Raw genomic sequence first — 21965 nt, forward strand, 5'->3', positions numbered from 1 at the left:
CTAAATGAACATTGAACATGAAACTAAGCTAAACCAGAGATCGTCCGTTTATTGATTGACAAAAATATAGTCACGATGGTATGAAAGTCCCGGTGGTTCTTATGAAATGTCATTCGGGAGATGACTCAAACTTGGAGTCAATGAAATCTTTCACTGCTTTAGGAGAGTCAAATACCTGTGTTTCTCCATTAAACGAGATCCGAAGCCGGGCAGGATAAAGAAGACCGTAGCGAACTCCGTCTTTTTTCCGTAGTAGTCCCTTCACCTCGCTGAAAGCAGCCCGGCGTCTGGCCAGGTCGGCGCTGTAGTCAGGAAAGATGAAGATCTGCTTCCCTTGAAACTCCAGCCGGCCTTTCTGTCTGGCTAAGCGCTGTATCCGCTCCTTCTCCTGGTAGTAATGAATGCGAACAATGAACGGCCGCGGTCGCCCTCCCTCCGTGGGCAGCGCAACCGCCGCCCGGTGAGCTCTGTCCAGGATCGGAGCCTGCTCCAAACCGCCGGGACCACCCAGTACAACGTGCAACAGATCAGCAACAAACTTAGTGGGATTTCCTTATTCGGCTCCCTCCGGCACTCCTAAGTACGCAAGTTGCATCGTCTTCCCCGATTCTCCAAGTCGTCCGTTTTCAGCAGCAACTTCTTGTATTGGTTACTCAGATCTGTGAAACATGTCTCCATAACTTCTAGCCGCTTGTCCAGATTATTCGAGCCTTCTTCGTGTTCGCCCAACTTCTCAGTACATTCGTCAAGAGTGGTTTGGATGGACGAAATGGCTCGTTTAATTTCGTCCCGTAGGTTGTCATTTTCCTCTTGAATCACTTCTTTGACAATGTCGCGGAAAGCTAGCAGTGTCGCTGGGTCAACGGTAGTTTTGCTAGCGGTCTCTGAGCAGCTAGCCTGCGCTCCTTTAGCAGACTGCTTAGGAGGCATTTCACTTCGAGATAAGGCAAAAAGACGGAAAGAACAACAGCTAAAACAATGCTGACTTTCTTAATAGAGCTTAAGAAATCTCTGAATTGGGCCACAATAGGTGAACCATAAAGTAATTTAACAGATAAACGGGACCTCGTGGTTTGCGCGTCTACTCCATAACGCGCCCCCTAGCGGACCCCCATCCCTGGTTCTTTGATAACAGAGTGAGGTGTTTCACTATGGGAATCGCCTCGGTGTGACCAACTACGGAAGCTCCAACGACACCACGTCTGTCTATGATAGACCTGTCGAGCCGTGCTCAGGGCTCTACCCCCACATTCTAACACGGCCGACCAGCTCCTCCTAACTCATTCCAAGCAGATTTCTTTCCGTGCCTAAGCAAGGAGGGAAGTGTTGGTGAAACTCCTCACTCCGTTATCAAAGAACCAGGGATTACGTTAAGTAACCCAACGTTCTTTTTCTAACTCCGCTCGGTGTTTCACTATGGGAGATATGGCCAGCTCCCAAAGCTACTCTCCAGTACTACTCCAGGATCTCAGGTTGAACCTGAGGCCCCAGAATCCAGCACTACCGGAGCCATGGATGATTGTGAAACATCCAGCCGATAAAACCGGACAAACGTGTGCGGCATAGCCCAGCTTGCTGCCGCACAAATATCCTGGACTGATACACCTCTGAACAAAGCCCAGGATGTGGCCACACCCCTAGTGGAGTGAGCTCGGAGTCCCGGGGGGGCCTGCGAGCCCTTACAGCTATAAGCCAGAGCTATGGCCTCTACGATCCAATGAGCTGGCATGATACGGGCCTGCCCTTGTGAGGGGAGGCCCAGGAAACAAACAGCTGATCCGACTTCCTGAATCCAGCTGTTCTGTCAACATAAGTTGACATAAGTCCCCAAGGCACAAAGTGTTCAGCCTCTGCTCCCTCTCTGAAGAGAATGGAGGGGGGTGAAAAGCTAGGAGCTCTACTGTAGAGCACCTGTATGACGTTTCCAGCACTTTAGGGACAAAGGCTGGGTTAGGCCTCAGACGTGCTTTAGTGAGTCCCGGGGCCAGCTGTAGACAAGAGGGGTGAATAGACAGAGCCTGTAATTCACTAACTCGCTTGGCTGTGGTTAGAGCCAACAGCAGAGTGGTTTTAAGAGAGAGAAACTTCAACCCCACTGCCCCAATAGGCTCAAAGGGGTGGTGGGAGAGGGCATCTAAAACGACTGACAGATCCCATAAAGGCACCAGTAGTCTAGAAACTGGAAGCGTTTGACGCGCCCCTCTCATGAAGCGACATACAAGGGGGTGCTGACCGGCAGGTTTATCACCAAACCCCACGTGGCAGGCTGAAATGGCTGCTAAATAGACCTTTATGGTGGAAAAAGCGCTCCTTTTGTCCAGCAAGTCTTGAAGAAATCACAACAGCTCCACCACTGAACACTGAAAAGGGATAATCTGCTTTTCATGGTACCACTCTTCAAAAACACGCCATTTACTGCTGTAAATGGAACGAGTGGAGGAGGCTCTGGCATTCTGAATGGTTTCAATAACCTTCAGAGGCATGCCTGCTGCCTTCAAATTCCACCTTTCACAGGCCAGGCCCAGAGAGCAACCTGGTCTGGATGTGGATGGTATATCTCCAGCCCCTGATCCCTCACTCTGATCAGTGTTGGGGAGATCGGGCTGAGGGGAGGGAAAGCATACAGCAGAGTTTTTGGCCATGGATGGGCCAGTGCATCCACGCCCAGTGGCGCATCTGCGTCTGACAGGGAGAAAAACAGAGGGCACTGTGTGTTTTCTCGCGAGGCGAAGAGATCTACGGCAGCCCGGCCGTATCTCTGCCAAATCTGCTCCACCACCTGTGCGTGAAGCCTCCATTCTCCGAACAGTGGATTTCCTCTGGACAGGAGGTCCGCCCCCCTGTTCAGAATTCCTGGCAGCCGAGTGCTGCTCCACACAATTATTTCCCTGGCTAACCTGTGTAGCTGCTGGGAATGGGTGCCTCCCTGGCGGTTGATATAAGCAACTACAGTGGAGTTGTCTGTTTTCACTAAAATATGTTGTCCCCGGAGATACGGCAGAAAATGCCGTAAGGCTAGGAGCACCGCACGGAGCTCCAGCACATTTATGTGATTCAGAGCGAGTCTCTGTGACCAAACGCCATTCACTGCTCTGCCCGTCATAGTTGCACCCCAACCTGACAGGGGTGCATCTGTGGTCAGCGTCACCCTGGATGATACTGCCCCGAGAGGTACCCCCGCAGCGAGAGCTGTCGGGCTCCTCCAAGGCCGGAGAGCCGCGATACACGGCTGCGTTATTTTTACACCACGACTGAGATGTTCTCGAGGGCGCAGCTGCAGAGAAGCGACCCATCGCTGAAAATCTCTCATCATAAGAAGCCCCAAATGTACCACCGATATCACCAAGGCCATGAGGCCAAGGAGGCGGAGACAGAGTCGGAACTGCACGACTTTCCCCAGCTGAAAACGGGAAAGACAGTGAGTGAAGGATGCGATCCTCTGCTCTGAAAGTGCGATACGATAAGAGATGGAGTCTATTCTGAGCCCCAGATACTCTGTAAACTGTGCGGGTTCCAAGTGGCTCTTTTCCAGGTTGATTGTGAACCCAAGCTCCGTGAGGTGATTCACTACCACCTCGGAGTCTTTGATCGCGCGATCGTGAGCATATTAGATAATCGTCTGTGTAAGAGAATATTCTGATGCCGCTGTTCCTTAACGGAGACAGCGCTGCCTCCACACATTTGCTGAACACCCTTGGGGCTAAGGATAGCCCGAATGGGATAGTTTAAAACTCGTACGCTACGCTCTGATAAGTGAACCTGAGATATTTCCTGTGTGGAGGATAAATGGCGATGTGGAAATATGCGTCTGATAGGTCGATTGTAACAAACCAATCGCCTGTGTGAGTTGAGCGGCTATGCGTCTTGTGTGTGAGCATTCTGAATGTGTACTGTTGGGTTTAGATTTTATTATTGTCATTTGTATTAGGAAACATTTAACCATATATGCTTAGAGGTGTATAATCAATTGTGTAGTGATAAGTTGTGTGATCTTTAACAGGCTACAGAGGCTTGGTGTGTATTCCACACTGGAATGCACCCCTGCATCTTGGGGGCATGGGAAAAGTTTGCATCTTGTCTTATTGTTTTATGGTAGGATTAACGTAGCTACGTCTGTTCTAGTCTAAGTGCTTTTCTGTTTAGATGAACTGCTGGACTTCCTCACCGGGGGGGGTCTAGTCTACCCTCTTCCTGACCAAGGATGTTATATGACCCTTTGATCAGCAGTAACACACACACACACACACACACACACACAGTATTCTTTGTTCACATGTATACCTATGTAAGATGTTATATGTTAATGACCCTATGCATAGTCATGTAACCACAATAAAAGGAGTGCTGTGGGGAAACCTGGCTGAGAGTCTGACAGAGGTCAAGTGGTGGAACGACGCTTGGCTCCAGCCAGGTCTCCCTCATGCATGAGTAACCAGAGAACTTTGGTGCCTTGAGTCTTGCTTTTTGCTGTGTAGCAGATTGTCCTTAACGTTCCATAATAGGTTTATGCTACAAACCTATCATTAATTGGTCCTTCGAGCCGGAGTCGAACCAGCGACCTAAGGACCAATTAATGATAGGTTTGTAGCATAAACCTATTATGGAACGTTAAGGACAATCTGCTACACAGCAAAAAGCAAGACTCAAGGCACCAAAGTTCTCTGGTTACTCATGCATGAGGGAGACCTGGCTGGAGCCAAGCGTCGTTCCACCACTTGACCTCTGTCAGACTCTCAGCCAGGTTTCCCCACAGCACTCCTTTTATTGTGGTTACATGACTATGCATAGGGTCATTAACATATAACATCTTACATAGGTATACATGTGAACAAAGAATACTGTGTGTGTGTGTGTGTGTGTGTGTGTGTGTGTGTGTGTGTGTGTGTGTGTTACTGCTGATCAAAGGGTCATATAACATCCTTGGTCAGGAAGAGGGTAGACTAGACCCCCCCGGTGAGGAAGTCCAGCAGTTCATCTAAACAGAAAAGCACTTAGACTAGAACAGACGTAGCTACGTTAATCCTACCATAAAACAATAAGACAAGATGCAAACTTTTCCCATGCCCCCAAGATGCAGGGGTGCATTCCAGTGTGGAATACACACCAAGCCTCTGTAGCCTGTTAAAGATCACACAACTTATCACTACACAATTGATTATACACCTCTAAGCATATATGGTTAAATGTTTCCTAATACAAATGACAATAATAAAATCTAAACCCAACATGTACTTTCTCAAATGCTTGTTTAACACACGCAGATCCAGAATAGGACGGAGCGACGTTCCGTCCTTTTTCGGGATGAGGAAATAGTGTAAGTAAAAGCCCTGCTGAGCTTCTTCACTCGGAACCGCTCTGATCGCCTGTTTCCTCCTCCAGCACATTTGCTGAATCGCCACTGGCCACAGAAGCTAACACTCCGCTGAATCTCGGTGGTTTTACCGCAAACTGCAGTCTGTTACATGGGAAATGGTTGACAAGACCCAGGGATGAACCACGCATGCGTGCCACCGCTCCAGCCGCGCCGCGAGCGGGCCTCTGAAGATGCGGAAGCGTGACGTCACCCCTGTTTCCCGGAAGGAGTTGGGGCTCTCCCCCTCGGGAAGAGCGTGAGCTCCCCCCACTGGGAACAAAGACAAATGGCAGTGATTTCCTTTTGTTTTTATTTTGAAACTGGGGGAACATTCTGCCCTTGGCAAACTGCCTGGCTGCAGAAATGCGCGTTTTATTTCTTTTGTTACCCCCAAACCACAGTGAAGTGTCTGGTGACTCTGGGCAGTGCTTGGTAACACAGACAGAGTGCTTAGGAGTGCTTGGTGACGCTGCGCCATTTGTCCACAAGTCTGTCCTTCCTGAACTGGAGGAGGAGACTGAGAGGGTGCTCCTGGTGAACTGGAAACTTCCGGAGACCCTGAACCTTGGAGTGATTTGGTTACCCCTTCTAACACCTTCCTTCTCTTTGGGGGAGAAGAGAGGGGTGACACAGAATGTTGCAGATGTGCTAGGCTGACCGCTTCTTTTTCCCCTCTCCGGGGTGTGACGGCTTGTTCTTTGCAGCAGCTGCTGCAAAGGAATGCTTGCCCCAAAGTCTTTGGTTCTCTACCTTGGCCTGGTGGGCACCCTGCTGGTCTCCTGCTCCTCTCTGCATTCTGACCCCACTCTGTCTCCCTCTCACAGCTGTTGCTGCAAAGCCAGCTCTTGGCACCTGCTGGGGCTGAGAGTTAGGTTTTCTGGGTAAGCAGAGGTTGAATGCTTCTCCCTCCTGCTTTCTGCGAGTGCTTGTTTCTCTCATTCTCTCCAGGGCTGGGCCAAAGAGACCCTTGGTTGGGTCATAAGCTGCATCCATGACCTCAGCCTTCTGAGCATCACCTAGGCCTGACAGGTTTAGCCACAAGGCTCTCTCACCCGAGACTGCAAGGCCCATAACACGGCCACACCCTTGGACTGCGAATGAGATCATTAACCACGCAGATTTCATCCCAGGGGGCTGGGTTCGGGGAACCCGAGTCAAGCTGACGGCCCATGTCTTCCAGAATTTCTGCCTGATATGCTGATAGCAGTGTGACTGCATTAAGCGAGCATACTGACTGGCAGCATATTTGTACATCCTTTGATAAATAGATGCCCTGAGGCGATCTATCTTATTGGGCAATGAAATGCTAGAAGAAGCTGAGATTGCCCTGCGGTTAGGGTGAAGGTGATACGCCACTGAAGGCTCCACTGCTGGGGGTTCGGTCAGCCCCAGTTCACCCATCCCCTGGATCTCAAGCTTAGAGCAGCCCTTGGTCGGAAGCTTGTTTTTAAAAGGGCTTGACCAATAGCGACTCATTTCTTTCATGCAGGCCGGGACTGCTGGCAGAAGCTGCTTCGGTGGTGGCAAGGCTGGTGGGAGCCTTTTGCCGTCATACATGTCGCGTTCTGCCCCTTCGGAATCCTGGGCGGCTGGCCATGGGATGCCTAGCTTGGCAGCAGCCCATTTGCAGACCTCGTACAAATTGCTGTCCACCGGGGGTGCAACTTCAAATGCAACTTTTTTCCGTTAGTAACTTAATGCTAACCGAACCCTAGGTCGACCAACAAGCTAATGCTAGTGAGACGCTAATGTGGTTTGTGGCCTGCTAACAAGTTAATGCTAGCCGGACACTGAACGAACAGCTCGCCGTAACGCGTTAGCCCGAGTCACACAACGTCGGCTACCTCGCTACCTGAAACCAGGAACCGTTGGGACAGCTCGCCTGACGCGGTTGCTGTTCCACAGTGCAACTCTAAGTACACTTCTTTCGAAGGACTTACTCAGCACGATCCAAACTGGAACCGGAAAAACTGCGTTCGGCAACGTACTCCTACACGGGACGCCTGAGAACTGTTAAGCAGCTAATCAAGTTAGCCTGGATGCGATGAGGGAGCTCAAAGTAGTTTCTCATGGGAAGAAAGCGAGAATGAGTTAGGAGGAGGGGATGAGGGGGCGGAGCCCTGAGCACGGCTCGACAGGTCTGTCATAGACAGACGTGGTGTCATTGGAGCTTCCGTAGTTGGTCACGCCGAGGCGATTCCCATAGTGAAATACCGAGCGAAGTTAGAAAAAGAACAACACATTTTGTTTGTTTTTTTTGGTACTGAAAAAAGCACAGCTATATTATGAAATCATATACATTTATTGAATTGTCTGTTTATAAAATGGGTAAGAACAGGTTAAGAGATTTTACAGAACATGCCTGTAATTTTCTTTCTACATTCATTCAGTATACTGTCATCACAAAGAAAGACATCAGTACACCTCCTTGGTGGTAACATTATGTTTCTTCTGTTAGTTTTTTTCATTATGCAGAGCCATCCAGTGGGTTGAGGTAGTAAGCCTTTTCTGGCTTGCAGGCTTCCTATGTTTACATTCATGATATATTCAATTTTCATTTTTATTTATATAGTGCCAAGTCACAACAACTGTTGCCTGTATTTTGTAAGGTAAAGACCCACCAATAATACAAAGAAAACAGAGGTTCGACAGTAGGGGAAAAAACCCTCCTTTTTAACAGGAAGAAACCTCCGGCAGGACCAGGATCAGAAAGAGATAACAAGATGTGATTTTTTTTTTATTTTTTTTTTTTACTTTAATTCAAGCAGTTAACAAAGTACTGCATTAACTGCTCAGGTCCCCATTTTCAGAGGCTTAAAAGTAATTGGACCGTTGACTGAAAAAACGTTTCATGGCCATGTGAGATTTACTACAAATGTGACTGATAAAAGGTCTGGAGTTGATTCTAGTAGTTGTTGTTGAATTGGCATTTGGTATCTTTCTTTCTGGGATTGTCTGCAGCCCAACGAAATTTCTGCTATCATGAAGATATCAAAAAATGTTAACTGATTGTTGATTTGGCCATTCCTATGTTCTTAAAAAGAATGAATGTACTAGCCAGCTAGCAACTACCGAAAGGCTCGAAAACCACAGAAGACAATTGAAGCGGATAAGGACATGATTTCCTTGGTTAAGAAAAATCTCCTTTGATACTCAATAAAAAGAAGGACAGATCAGATTAAACTTGGCCAGAAAACATCTGAAAAGATCTATCTGCTTGTTTGTGGATCTCTCTGCCTTCAGGTAAATCTTCAAATAATTGAAAGTATCGTCAAACATAGCAATGTTACAGAAAGAGCACGCATGTTTGCATGTATGGATCCAGACAACAAATCTTTCTTCATGAGGATGGTGATAGAAGCAGTAAGATGACATTTGAAGTATACAGGTTTATACTCTCTGCTCAGATCCAGACAAATGCTACAAAACTAAACAGAGCAACCCAACAGTTTATGAAAAAGAAACGGGATCATGTGCAATGGTCAGATTAGTCACTTGATACCACCCCAATAGTGCATGCTTTTCAGTTGATGAAGACAAATCCAGAGAGACCAACAACCAGCAGCATCTGAAGGAAGCTGCAGTAAAAACTTCACTGAGCATCTCAAGGCATGAGAAACAGCATTTGTTGATGTCCATGGGTTTTAGACTTAAGATAGACACTGACTGCAATGGATTTTTTTCTCCAAATAATAAAAACAATCTTTATATAAAAATGTTTGTCTATCCAGTTAATTTTAAAAATTCTAAAGCAATACTTTTGTTATAACTGCTGAATTCAAGGTGAGACTGCACTTCAGCGCATCTTTTTCCAGTAAAAACAGAAAGTGTTTGGTCTCATCGTTGTATTTGGAACTTTAGGGTCATGATCTGTATGAGATCTTAGCAGCGAAACCCTGTTTCACTTGTTCATGGTTTATTTTAGTGCCTGAAGGTGCTAGCGCTGCAGTTTCAGGGATGTTTTGATGGTTTGGCCCTAAGCAAAACTGCTTTGTCAAATGTCACTGAGGTCTTTGTATCTGAAAGCACAGGATAAGGTTGTTTGATTAATCTGTGTGTGTGCGTGCTCACACTTCATAAGAACTAACCCAATTAACCTAAGCATTTTGTCCCCCACCCACCCTCCTTCCACCATTGTGCTAGTTTTTACCTCTTTGTTTGCATCTCTTGTGTCACTGATGCCAAGCTGATTTGTTTTTATCAGTTTAATTTTTTTCCCTGTGTCCCCAGGCAATAATACATGTTTCTATGGGAAGTGTTACTACTGTCGGGAGAGTGAGCCAGCATGTGCAGAGGGGGAAATCATGGAGGGGTCATTAACCCTTTGGCTGCCAGATGTCTGGCCACTGCAGAAACACAGACACCCTTGGGGACGCACATACAGAGAGGGGAAACTGGCAAGGTGGGTGTCAAGCGTGAGTCCCAAAAAGCAGCGGTTTTTACAGTTAGGGGAAATCCTCTGACTTGAATTCATTCTTGTGTTTTGATGTTGTTGTTGCTGCCAACATATTAAATAGTAAAATGTTCAGTTGCTGCTTGTTTGTGAGTCTATCTGCCTTAAATTATGTCTTCAGTTACTAAAAAGCATGATGTGTTGCATGAAATCAGGTGACAGATTTGGCCATTGAGGAATATCAAATTTCTTTGATTCTGCTTTTCCAGTATGTTTGCGTCATTATTTGTTTGTCCTGGGACGTGTTATTTAACTAGTTTTGGAACAATTAGCTGACTCTGGGCAGAGAGTATAGCTTTGCACACTTCCAAATGCATCCTGCTATTGCTCTCAGCAGTCACATCATCAATTAACACTAGGGGTCACGCATGCCCATACTATCACATGCCTCCACCATGTTCGACAGATGATGTGATAGTTTTGTATCATGAGCTGTTCTTTTCCTTCTCCATACTTTTATCTTCCAATTTTTCTGTTACAAGTTAAACTTGGTTTCATCTATCCAAAGATTGTTTTTAAAATGTTATATATATATATATATATATATATATATATATATATATATATTTATTTTATTTTATTTTTTTTTCAGAGCTGTGCTGGCAAAATGTAGAGTTGTTTACACTTTCTCGTAAACCCTCGGTGTTTCCATTCATGAAAGCATCTCTTGAGTGAAGATTTTAACAATGATACGCCTGCCTCCTCGAGAGTGTTCTTGACTGGGGGGTTTTCTTAACAAAAGGAAAAAATTCTGCAGTTGTACATTTTAGTTGTTTTCTGTGTTTTCTAAGGCTTTTTGGTGTTGGTGAGCAGTGCTTTCATTAATCACTTGTTTATGATCATTGTTTGTAAACTTGCACATTTTTGCTCTAGAATAGACAGAAATTTATTTTACCTTTTCAACCTAATGATGGCCTCCTTCACATTTTGCTTATCTCTTTTTGGCCCTTCACCCAGCAAAATGATACCAAAAACAAGCTCAACTCCAGAGCTTTGGTGTACTTAATCTGGTGTGAAAAAATGAGTGAACAAGCTTCAACTGGCAATGAAAGCACTTGGTATTTTTGAACCTCTGTATGGAGAACTGTAGGGGAAAATTAGACTAGTTGATAAGTAAGTATTCTTATTGCTCATAAATGTTTATTAACTCTAAATACAGCACACAGGATTTCTACAGTCAGAGAAGATTACATCAGCAAGCTAATTATGATGCTAAACACAACTGATCAGTGTCATCCTGCCGTTAGATCACCATACAGCTGGATCAGAAGAGTAGCTATGTGATCTGTTCTTCACACTTAGCAGCCTTATACTCATGTGCAAAAGTCTTGAGCTTTTGTGCGTGCGCACAAACACACACACACACAATTTGTACAGTTCTAATGACCTTGAAAGTCAGTTTCTTTAAGCAGTCTTCATGAATAGTTCTCCAGGCTTCTTGAAGGACATTGAAAGCTATTCTTTGGACGTTTGATGCTATTTGCTCTGTTCTCTTTCAAGATGATTATTTTTGCATAGCTTTTGCCAGACAGACACATTCCAGAGAGTATTGCGTGGTGGATTAAAATATGATTGTATATGTCTGCTCGGAAAGACATGACAGGCTGCTAGCAACAAAGTGCCTAAAAATAGCAAAGAACCAGTTTGATATTCTAAGTTGTCTTCTGTGCAGCGTGGACACAACAGTCGTTCAGCTTGTAGTTTGTAGCCTTTTCAAATTCAAGTAAAAAGAAATGAGGGTTCACTCAAGAATTTTACACTGCACTGTGTCTGTGTTTTATTACTAAATTCAAGTTAGACCCATTATTCCTCCTGTTTCAGTTTATCTCAGTTTATTCTATTACTGTAATATTGACAATGCGATGTCAAATGGGAAGAATGGTCCTCAAACTTCTTCTGGCATGCCATCCATTGGATCCCAACCACATTTTATCATTATCCCCCAAAAATAAAAAATGCTAGTTGAGTTCTAGTGATGTAAAGTTCAGAATGATTACATTTGAAAACTGTTTAGTTGCACTTTCAAAAGAAAAATCATATTCATTTGACTTAGTTTGTCAGTTTGTTGTCAGTTGTCAGTTTTTCCACCCAGTGGTCACTCATGTCCCACCTGCAGCAGCTTTATTCCACACCAGTGGGGTTTTCCAGATTGAAGTGGGGAACCGTTTTCAGTTTTTCAGTTTAACTTGCAGTTGTATGAAATTTGCAACAAATTCTGATGGAAACATTAACCTGAAAATTAAATCAGTGCTACAGACTTGCTAGAAATCTCTCCACTTCAACTACTGTATCTTACCATGAAACAAAATAGATTGCACTGTCCTTTTTTGTCAATTATTAACAATAAAAGAGGATCCAACTTGGATGTGGAACTTTTGGCATGTGGAACTTTTAGTGAAATAAAGTTCCACATGCCAGTAACAACACATGACTCGTATATTGAAGGAAATTATAAAGTTTGGTTTCACTCTCCTTTTTTCCCACCATGGTCATCTGTGCCCCCATGAGTCGTTTTTGCTCCACTCATGGGGGCATCCCCACATTTTGAGAGTCATTGACCAAAGGGAACCAAAACAAGGGAGTTGGCTTTCATTATGATAGGTCACTTGTAACCATTGTCCTTAATGTAAATATGTAAGAAAAGTTGTGTATGTTTCTGTTCCGTGTCCTGTGTACTTTGTTTGTATATGTGTCTTTTTGGCTGCTGTTACAACCAAATTTCCCCTTGTGGGACAATTAAAGGATTATTCTATTCTATTCTATTCTCACTGGTCTCAAAATATTGTGTGAAGGCCACTGAAAATAAGGGATTGTGTTGCCATCAATACCAGAAGTTTGATTGCATTTCAGCAAATTAACTCTACACTTTGACACGTGCATTTTCTTAAGTGTAAGTGTTGTTAAATGTTTCACTTTACCAGAGAACGTCTGGCGCTGCGATGCTGTATTAGTGAGCAAATTAACAGCAGTAAGAGAAGCAACCTGGTCTTATTTTTAGGATCTTTTTACTTTTTAATAATTCTGGCTTTCTAAAACCCTGAAATGACCTGAAGTGGTTTTTCTTTTCTTTTCCTGTGTGAGGGGCATGGTTATGCACGCTCCCTGTTTGACAATATGGTGATGTGCGAAAATCTTACTTCAGACGATTTGAACGTGTGTTTATTTTTCAGGTGGGAGTATGACGAGAGCTACTGTGAGGCAGTGAAGAAGATGCCCCCATATGATGCAGGGCCAAGGCTGCTAGATGTTATTGACACGGCGATTTTTGATTACCTTATTGGAAATGCTGATCGTCATCACTACGAAAGTTTCCAGGACGATGGAGGTGCCAGCATGCTTATCCTTCTTGACAACGCCAAGAGGTGAGCTGTGGGTTTCGTGGTTTTTTTTGTTTTTGATAGTTAGGTGGGGGGAGGGGGGGTGCTCTTCATGAAAACGGGAATCCAAAATGGGACTTTCCCTCCTCAGATGAATGTTTACTTTTTCTTACTGGCTTTAATTACTTAACCATTTCCAAACTTAAGTGGGAATACTGTCCATCCAGTAAAGAAAAACTGCAAGTTTAACCAGAAATCTTGTGTAAAATTGCAGCTAATTCTGTCAGAAACAATAACTTTTGAAATAAATCAGTGTCACGGACTTACTGGAAAATTCTGCACTCTGTTCATAACAATAGTCTGAATATTTGTTGGTTTAAAATGGAGCACTGTAACAAAAAATAATTTCCCCCAGGGATCAATAAAGTATTCTGATTCTGATTCTGATTTTTCAGACTAATAATTATATTTTCATTTTCAGGTTGTTGTTTTTTTTTTGTTGTTTTTTTTTTACATTTTCCGGTGCTCGTCTTTTATTTTATTTCTTTTTTTATTACAAGAATTCACTTATCACTATTGAAGCTACTTTATAACTGACTCATGAAGAACACCCACTTCCATGAAGTGAGGACTTTGAGATGTTAACCCGTCTTTGAAGTTATTTTTGTTTTTGCTGATCAAAACCCAGCAGTGGAAAATTTCTAAGCAGCATTTTTCAGTATTGGCAGGATGAGGTTAAGTGTGGTAAGAAACAAACCTTTTACTGGGAATAATGTATACCAATAGAAGTGCTGAGTAATTTCTTGTCTTTCCTTTTTTTAATGAAGAGTATAATCTATATTTTCTATGCAGTGAAAATACCCTGCAGCTGGTACTCTTTGCAGGCCAATAATGGCCCAATTCTTGAATTTTTATTAGAACTCTTTCAGATTAAGCTGGAAGCAATGGATTCTTGCTCTCTGTCATATAGCTGACTAGCATTGGTAAGGCTAATTGTGGAATTCATTTTAGTTCTTACCAACATGATCAAAACAAACTACACCTTCTTTCAACAACACATGGCATATTACCGCGTGCCATTTATTTTTTCATTTATTCATTCATTCATTTATTTATTTATCTATTTATTTATTTAATTATTTCACAAAAGCTAAGCTAAAGTCCAGAAACCATGTTTAAAAAACTCTGTGCATGCCATCATTCATTAGCTGGTAGAACCACTTCTAGCGGCAAGTAGTTTTCTGTATGACTTTATCAGCCTCTCACCTCATCATGCAGGAATTTGAGCCCACTCGCTTACCACATTGACTGAGTTTATTGAGGTTTAAATGCATTCATTTAAGCCCAACTGGCCTTTCAGTTAGAGGTCTGGATTTTTTGGTTACTGCAACACTCTGATTCTTTGAATTTTCGGCCATTGTGTTGTAGAGTTGCTGCTGTTCTGCTCGTTGTGTTGCATGACCCAGTTTAGGCCAAGCGTTAGCTGTTGGACGGATGGCTTCACCTTTGACTCTACAATACTTTGAGTCAAGCATGAACTCCTTTGTATACCAGTTACTGCTAGTTCCCCATTTCCTGTCATTACCCCTCCAACACTGTGCTGTCAGTTGCTATGAGGTGTTTGTTCTCATATGCTATGCTTGATTTTCAACAAACGTGGTTTTGTGCATTATGGGTAAATATCTCATTAAGTTACATTTACATGTAACACACTAATTGAGGCCTGTAGATTATGAGATGTAACACTTGTGTTGTTTGCAGTTTGCTGCGACGCCCACCCCTGTTTCTGAAACACATATTTTGTTTAGTATTTTGTCCTAGTTCCCTGTGATCTTTTTTTTCTTTCCAATGATCGGCCGCAACCAGTTGCAGCAGATGGTGGCTTCTCCCTGAGCCTGGTTCTGCTGGAGGTTTCTTCCTGTTAAAGTGGAGTTTTTCCTTTTTGAGGTTTTTCTCTTATACTGTAGCATCTTTACCTCACAGTGTAAAATCCCTCACGACAAATGCTGTGGCAAACTGGAGATATATAAATAAACTTGAAATGAAAAATTACATTTCCCACTTATGAATCGTTCTCAATGCAGAATGATGGGTTTCAAATTGTTTGCAGATGGCCTTAAACCTTTGCCAGATTGTCAGGAAGCAACAATTTCTCCTAAAATCATTCTTGATGTCTTTCCTCCTTGGCATCACACACCTAAATGCTCCATACCTGCTTGCCCTCATAATTTCTCTTAATTCAATAAGACACACACTTCTTCTGCATTCTGCCCTAGTTTTTGTTGCATAAATGATGACACAGTGTAATATGTCAAGTGTTGTTGTTCATCTGAGTTTATTTAATTTTAGAACTTTTTAAAGACCAGATGATTTTGTTTATTATGTCCTGGTACATAAAACCTTGGAACTGAAAAAACTGTGTATATTTATTTTCACATTACTGCGTTACTGTATGTATTACAATCAAATTTAATTAGAAAAGGGCTTAAGAGCCTGACACTCTCAGTCTTAAAAGTCGTGTGAATAGGAATGAATGCATTTAGCTACATTGCCAGGAGAGTTTTCACAATGGGATACAGTTAGATCTTGTAATACATGATTTAACTGTATGTAAAGATATAAAATATACAGCTCCTGTTTGTTGAAGGTCATGCTAGTTTTGGACATGGCTGGACTCAGATCCAGACTCTAGTTTGGAAAGCTTTACGGGTTTTAGATTGTCCGAGAATCTAATAACTCCTCAGGAGCTCTTCAGAAACAGGGAAACTGCTATTCTAGCAAATTCAGTCGAGGTGTGTGCGTGTGTGTGTGTGTGTTTCAAGTGCTTTATGCTGGGTTTTTTTTTAATCTTTCGTAATTTTTCTTTTATGTCCTCGTGCAGCTTCGGGAACCCAGCTCTGGACGAGCGAAGCATTCTTGCACCACTCTACCAGTGCTGCATGTAAGTCGGAGAATTCCCAAATACAATTTCCTGTTTACCAGGTTATGTTTTTTTTCTACTGTAGTGTCTCTCCCTTTCTCGGTAGGGTTCGTGTGTCCACGTGGAATAGATTAAACCTGCTGCGAAGTGGAGCTCTGAGCTCAGCCATGCGACAGGCTCTGGCATTTGATCCCATTCACCCAGTCCTAGCTGAACCACACCTTGCAGCCCTGGATAGGCGTCTATCTGGAGTTATAGAAACCATAAAGCAGTGCATGGAGGCACAGGGCCCTGATAACACCCTAATAGAGGACCGAATGAACCTACCACATCCTTAAAAGGAAGGAAAGGAGAAAGGGAGGGGAAAAAAGCCAAGACTTTCCAGCCTGGACCTGGAGGGAGACGAGTGACCAAACAGATCAGCTCTGGTGTTTAAAGAAGGGACAGCAAAATGACAGGGTGGAATAAATGTTTCTCCCCCCGTTTCCCTTCTTTGTAATGCTGAACACTTGCACTCGAGTGATTCTCTAAAAGGTGCAAAATCATGGGATTCAAAGAGTTGAAACTGCGTCACCGTTAACCATTTAAACTTTCTCTCAGGACTGTTGTGCACTACAGGATGTGATCTGCTGTAAGGACCGCTTCTTCTATTACTACTGGTTTAGATGACACTCATGCCTTGTGCCAAATCCTCTCTCCTGGTCACGCTTCTCCTTGACAGTCGGCTAAGAAGAAAGGATGGAGATGAACATATTCGAGAAAGGAGGAGGGAATGTTAAATTGAGCCTGTTGTGAGTTGTTGTTGGTTCAAGCAGCTTGGAGTTTACAGTCCAGGAAACTGAAAATGTTTTTCTGTAGAAATGACAGGAAATTTAAAAAAAATATTTTTTTGAGCTGATTTGTTTTTCTCCCTTTCCTCGAATTGAAAAATAACTCGAAGAAATAGAGAACTGACTCAATTCTGTGTACATAACTAAAGTAACTAGTGATGTAGAATTATGAGACAAAAGAATATAAATTTGTGGATTATAAATTAAATGATGTTAAAGCTGTGTGTTTGTGTCCGGGGGTACGCGTGTGTGTAGATGAATAACTGCCACATTGTGTCACAAATAAGAAAGCTACTGACTTGCCCGACTCGAAGGATCATGATGCAGAGGTCAGGTGTGTGTGTGTGTGTGTGTGTGTGTGTGTGTGTTCGTTCATCTTTAACAATAAACTATTGTCTATTTAATTCCGATTTCTCTCAGGCAAACTTTCTTCTCTGTGTTCAGTACTTGAAAGTTCAAATCCTGTGGTCAGATGTGTGGAAGGGACTTTCACTTTAGTCTTACTAGTTTGGATATTTTTTTTTAGTCAGATTTGACCTGAAATATGTCACAGGTCATATCTGGAACACACCAACATTCAGTTTATTATAACTAGTTTTGTTTTTCGTGTTGCCTCGTCTCACTTTCTGTAAACGATTGTTTTGAATTGTTCAAATTTGAATCACCTCTCATGTCCTAAATGTAGTTCAAATTTAATGCAGCAGTTCCATATTAGTCAAAAAAAAAAAAACAGTTTGTGTCACGCTGTCTGATTTTTGTGCCATAGCTTTGATTAAAGGCTGGTTTCACTTATGGTGACCTTAGATTTTAATAGATATTGGGTTTTATAGAGCAAGTGCAGTTTGCACACATCGAGGGGAGAGAGGGGGGTATTTTAATGATTAAAGTGTGTGTGGGGGGGTATTTTCAGTTGTGGTTAGCACATCTGTGAGAAGTGAGTACCATCCATCCCCCTTTATTCTGTGATCCTCCGATGCCGTCAAGACTTCAAGAGCAGGTGATATGTCTGACTTGTGTTTTTGCTTTCAACTTTTCACCTTATATACACGCAAGAAAGCATTTAATCTCTGTTTGCTTTTTCTTTCAGAAGAAATGTTCCAGGGTGGGGGATGTAAAAGGATGTGTGTAGGCTTCTGATGATCGCACTGCTCTTCATGAGCTTTTCTTATTCTTCTGAGAGCTGAACTCGAAATACCCAGCTTGTCCAAAAAAGAAAAAAAGCCCTCATCCCTCTGAATCTGATTCGTGCCGCCGCAGTTCTTTTGGTTATGGATTTCCCCATGTGCACATATGCTTCTGTTACAGATCATCTTTCACCACTGTTACTTATAGTTATCACTTGACATTTACCTCATCTTTGTTAGTCCTGGCAGTGGTGGTACAATGTCTACAAGTGCGTCGTCTTAAACCCTTGATTGGTCTGGTTTTGTTGTGCTTTCTGTACCCACAAGGGCGGACGCTTCATTGTGAAACCATGTGGCAGGTCCCCCCCTTTCCCACAGGCAGGTGTTCACCGTCAGCTGCCTTCTCATCTTGCTGTCACATCCAGCATCTTCCGTGTTTGTGTGTGCAACAAGTCAGATGATATAGGACACCTGTTTCGTTTATGCTAAGCAGGTGTTTTACTTGGGACATATACCAAAACATTGAAACTTCATGAAAACCACAATGTTTATCATGTTGGGGCATGCCAGGTCATGTCATGTCAGAGATGCAGAGCGTGCTCTAACACAGGAGCAGCTCAAGTTTCCCGAGGCAGCCTAAATTTTCACTTCTCTCATCTGCTTAGTTATTCTCCTGCTTGTTGCGTCACCTGTGCCTACAGTGAAGGTAATGTGAACAAATGTACAATAAATAGTCCTATAACTCATGACAGCTGACACTAGATGTCCCCCTAGGATAATCTAGTAATTTTATAGATTCTCAGTGCAAACTTGGCACTGAATGTCACAAACATTTCAGAAGTCCCAACACCTATTACAGGAATATCAAAACCCAAATGTGTAGGAGATGAAGATAAAGCTGCAAAGTGTGAGAGCTGAGTCACTGTAAGTACCACAAGCACACTGTACATTACTCTTTGAATGAGGCAGCGAGGTTAGCGACATAGGATATTTTGCAAGGAAACCACAACAGTTTGAAGTCAAACTAAACGAATGACTTTGTGGGGAAACAACAGTAGCAGCAACATGATGAGGTGGTGGGCTATCAAGTAGGCTCCAAACCTTTGGGGTCTCCAGGCACACTGCGCACTGGCTAGTTTGCGGTAAATCGACATACATTGAAGTAAATGCGCTGCATTTTGACTCATCTTCAAGCTTCACATAAAAGTTGATGTGTACTTTTAGTGCAAAGAAGAATTCATTGATTTTTCTTTTTACATTTTAAGTAGTTTGTATTCTCGTCAGAATATTTTGCCATTTGAAGTTTAGAGTTTGTTGAGCTGATCAATGCCGCTCTTGTAAATGTGTGACAATCACTGGCTGTCAGATTAACTTAGTGCTAAGGCTGAAAACACAGAAACAGGTTGAGTGGTTGTCCCAAGATGATAAATCCACTGGCTGTGCTTAGTGACTTTCTGGATTAAAATGACCCCAGAGCAGCCTGAGAATGGGAATAATAGCATTTCTGTCATTGATTTAGATCAATTCAACATAACAAAAAAAAAAATCCTTCTCAGTGAAAGGGTATATGCTATTTTAAGACTTCAACACCACAATAATAGTTTCAGTTTGTAGGGGTGCATTCTTTTAAAATAACTGCTGCACACTGCTTTAACCCAGCAACCGGAGCGGTCACAAGCCAGTTACCCCTAATGCCAGTCCCAATCCCAGATAAATGGGAAGGGTTGCATCAAGAAAAAGGCCATCTGGTGTAAAATCCTGGCAATAATCAAACATGTGGATCACAATGAATGAGATTTCCAAAAGAAGATTTATGGATGTAGTGAAGCAGGACACGTAGAGTGTTGGAGTGACAGAAGAGGATGCTGCGGACAGGTTGAGGTGGAGGCAGATGATCTCTTCTTGCGACCCCTGACAGGGTCAGCTGAACGAGGAAGAGGATGTGGCTGCTTTCACTGTAGGAGTGGAATTAAACAACGTGCTTTCAAACTTCCTGCCATTTTAAATAGAAAAAGTGCAGAGCCTAGTGTTTATAGACTTAAAAAGTTAAAGAAGAGTGACAAAGGGCAAACCAATATAGACTGTTGTCCCGCTTTGACACATTTATTGTGTTTCAGAAACTGTTCATGCATCTGTGCGAAACTGATTCAACATCATTCATCCAAATATATGGCGAGAAAGTTACCGCTCTAACAACTGCTAGTGATCAGTTTAGTAAATGCCATGGCATATGATTCACATCCTTTTCATGAAAGCTGTGCTCTACAAATAAGGCCATTGTTATTCTCACTGAAACCAACACCAATCAAGAAGGAAACGCTAATGACAGTATTAAGGTAAAGATTTTGTATTAATTAAGAATAACTTTACTTCTTGGTAGACTATTGAACTCTAAACCATCTCAGCAAAATGTCCCCCACAGCACTAAAGAGCTACAAGATACCCTCACTGTAGAGGCCAAGGCACGCACACACGCCAACCGCCGCCGCCACCAAGCTGTTTCCCATTTCTCTCAATCTTTATGCCAAGTTCAGCAGCTTCTTCATCAGTCTTCTCATTCGGGGAGGGTGATGGGAGATAGTTTGTTATTTTCTTATTAGCAGGTTGGCGGTTCGATCCCTGACTGCTCCAATCTGCATCCCAAAGTATCCATGGGCCATATACTGAACCCCAAGTTGCTCTGTGATGCATTCATATTTTTGAATGTTAGATAAAAAGCGCTTAGATGTTGCAAAAGGTGCGTGTGTGAATTTTATTAAATGCTGTAATAAAGCACTTTGAATGCTCGAGGAGAATAGAAAAGCGCTATATAATAACCAGTCCGTTTATTATTCAATTCTTTAATGTGGATCTCAAAAGTCAGTAATAAGGATGCTGAGGATCTCCGTCCACACCACTTTTCTGAATACCCCAAACTGTTGCCACTTCTAATTTAACCTAATTGAGACAGTTCGTCTGCTTTCGGTGTTTCAAATAGTGCTCGATCATATAGGCCTCAGAGAGATGGACAATACTAAATACACCAAAAATAGCATTGTTCATTGTTTTATTTTTTTAATAAGGCCATCATCAAATCTTTACTTTTTCAGGACGATATTGGAAATTACACGCACGTCAGACACAGCAAAGGCAGACCAGTGCAGACCAGGGTTAGTTAGAAAAATAATAATAATCTTAATATTTGTGGAATAATTTGTAAAAATGTAGGACTTGCAAAGATAAATTTGCAAATTTGGTAGGGTAGGCACACACGTGTCTCCGTCAATTTCAAAGTAAAACCCACACTTTTGCCCAAAATAACAAAAAACAAAAAAACTGTTAAAAACTTTGTTAGCTTCATCATCCATTGTCTGCTCACATGTAGAGCAATAAACTAGATTTAAAGTGAACTGAGAGGTGGCAGCAGCCGTTTCTATCATTTCTCTGCTCATTAGTTAAGTCTGGGAGACCCGAAACAGACGCTGAATAAAATATCTTTTTACTTTATTTAGTTTAATCAGGTGTGTTATCACTGACACCAGATTACTGCATCACTCGTTTCCCAGAAACAATGTTTTTTCTTTCTTCCTCAGCATGCTCAAATCTCTCAGAACCCCCTGATGAATATTATGGGAACATTGATTGAAGCGCACACAATGTGGGAGGATTCACTCGGCTCGTTTTGTGTTAGAAGATCGCAAGCGTCTTGGCGCAAATCGGCACACTGACAGCCAATCAGCTCACGGTGCGCTGGTTTCGCTCCTGCTTCTCTCTCACTTTGTGAGCGTGTGCGCGTGTGCGTCTATCCCCAGCGTGTACATGGCACGAGCGCGCTGCAACCCCCCCACCCACACGATCTCAGACACAATAAAGTTAAGACCGTGAGCGATTTCCTTCCAGTCACTCCCCTCCTTTGCACTTGCCCACTCGCGTTTAAAGCCTCGCTGAGCTCCTGCAGGGAGCTCAGAGCACTGATGGAACAGGGGATG

At 43.0% G+C, this 21965-nt stretch overlaps 1 protein-coding gene and 1 pseudogene across 3 annotated transcripts in view; one reads left to right on the plus strand and one right to left on the minus strand.

Annotated features, from left to right (window-relative positions):
- fam20b (FAM20B glycosaminoglycan xylosylkinase) overlaps positions 1–17634 on the plus strand; it is a 44248-nt gene extending 26614 nt beyond the window's left edge. For all 3 annotated transcript variants that reach the window (XM_086282157.1, XM_086282155.1, XM_086282156.1), the window contains 4 exons: positions 9584–9755; positions 12977–13168; positions 16005–16064; positions 16150–17634. In XM_086282157.1, the coding sequence (XP_086138283.1) occupies positions 9584–9755; positions 12977–13168; positions 16005–16064; positions 16150–16381 (656 nt within the window). In that variant the 3' untranslated portion in view covers positions 16382–17634. The remainder of the gene's footprint in view (positions 1–9583; positions 9756–12976; positions 13169–16004; positions 16065–16149) is intronic.
- On the minus strand, positions 1469–6910 carry LOC147301150 (uncharacterized; annotated as a pseudogene).
- Positions 17635–21965: the final 4331 nt, after the last annotated feature.

Source organism: Aulonocara sp. 'chitande type north' Nkhata Bay, linkage group LG23 (assembly GCF_057382095.1).
Source record: "Aulonocara sp. 'chitande type north' Nkhata Bay isolate Kocher_YH1m ecotype deep benthic linkage group LG23, A_spYH_male_GT1.1, whole genome shotgun sequence".
NCBI classification, from domain to species: domain Eukaryota; kingdom Metazoa; phylum Chordata; class Actinopteri; order Cichliformes; family Cichlidae; genus Aulonocara; species Aulonocara sp. 'chitande type north' Nkhata Bay.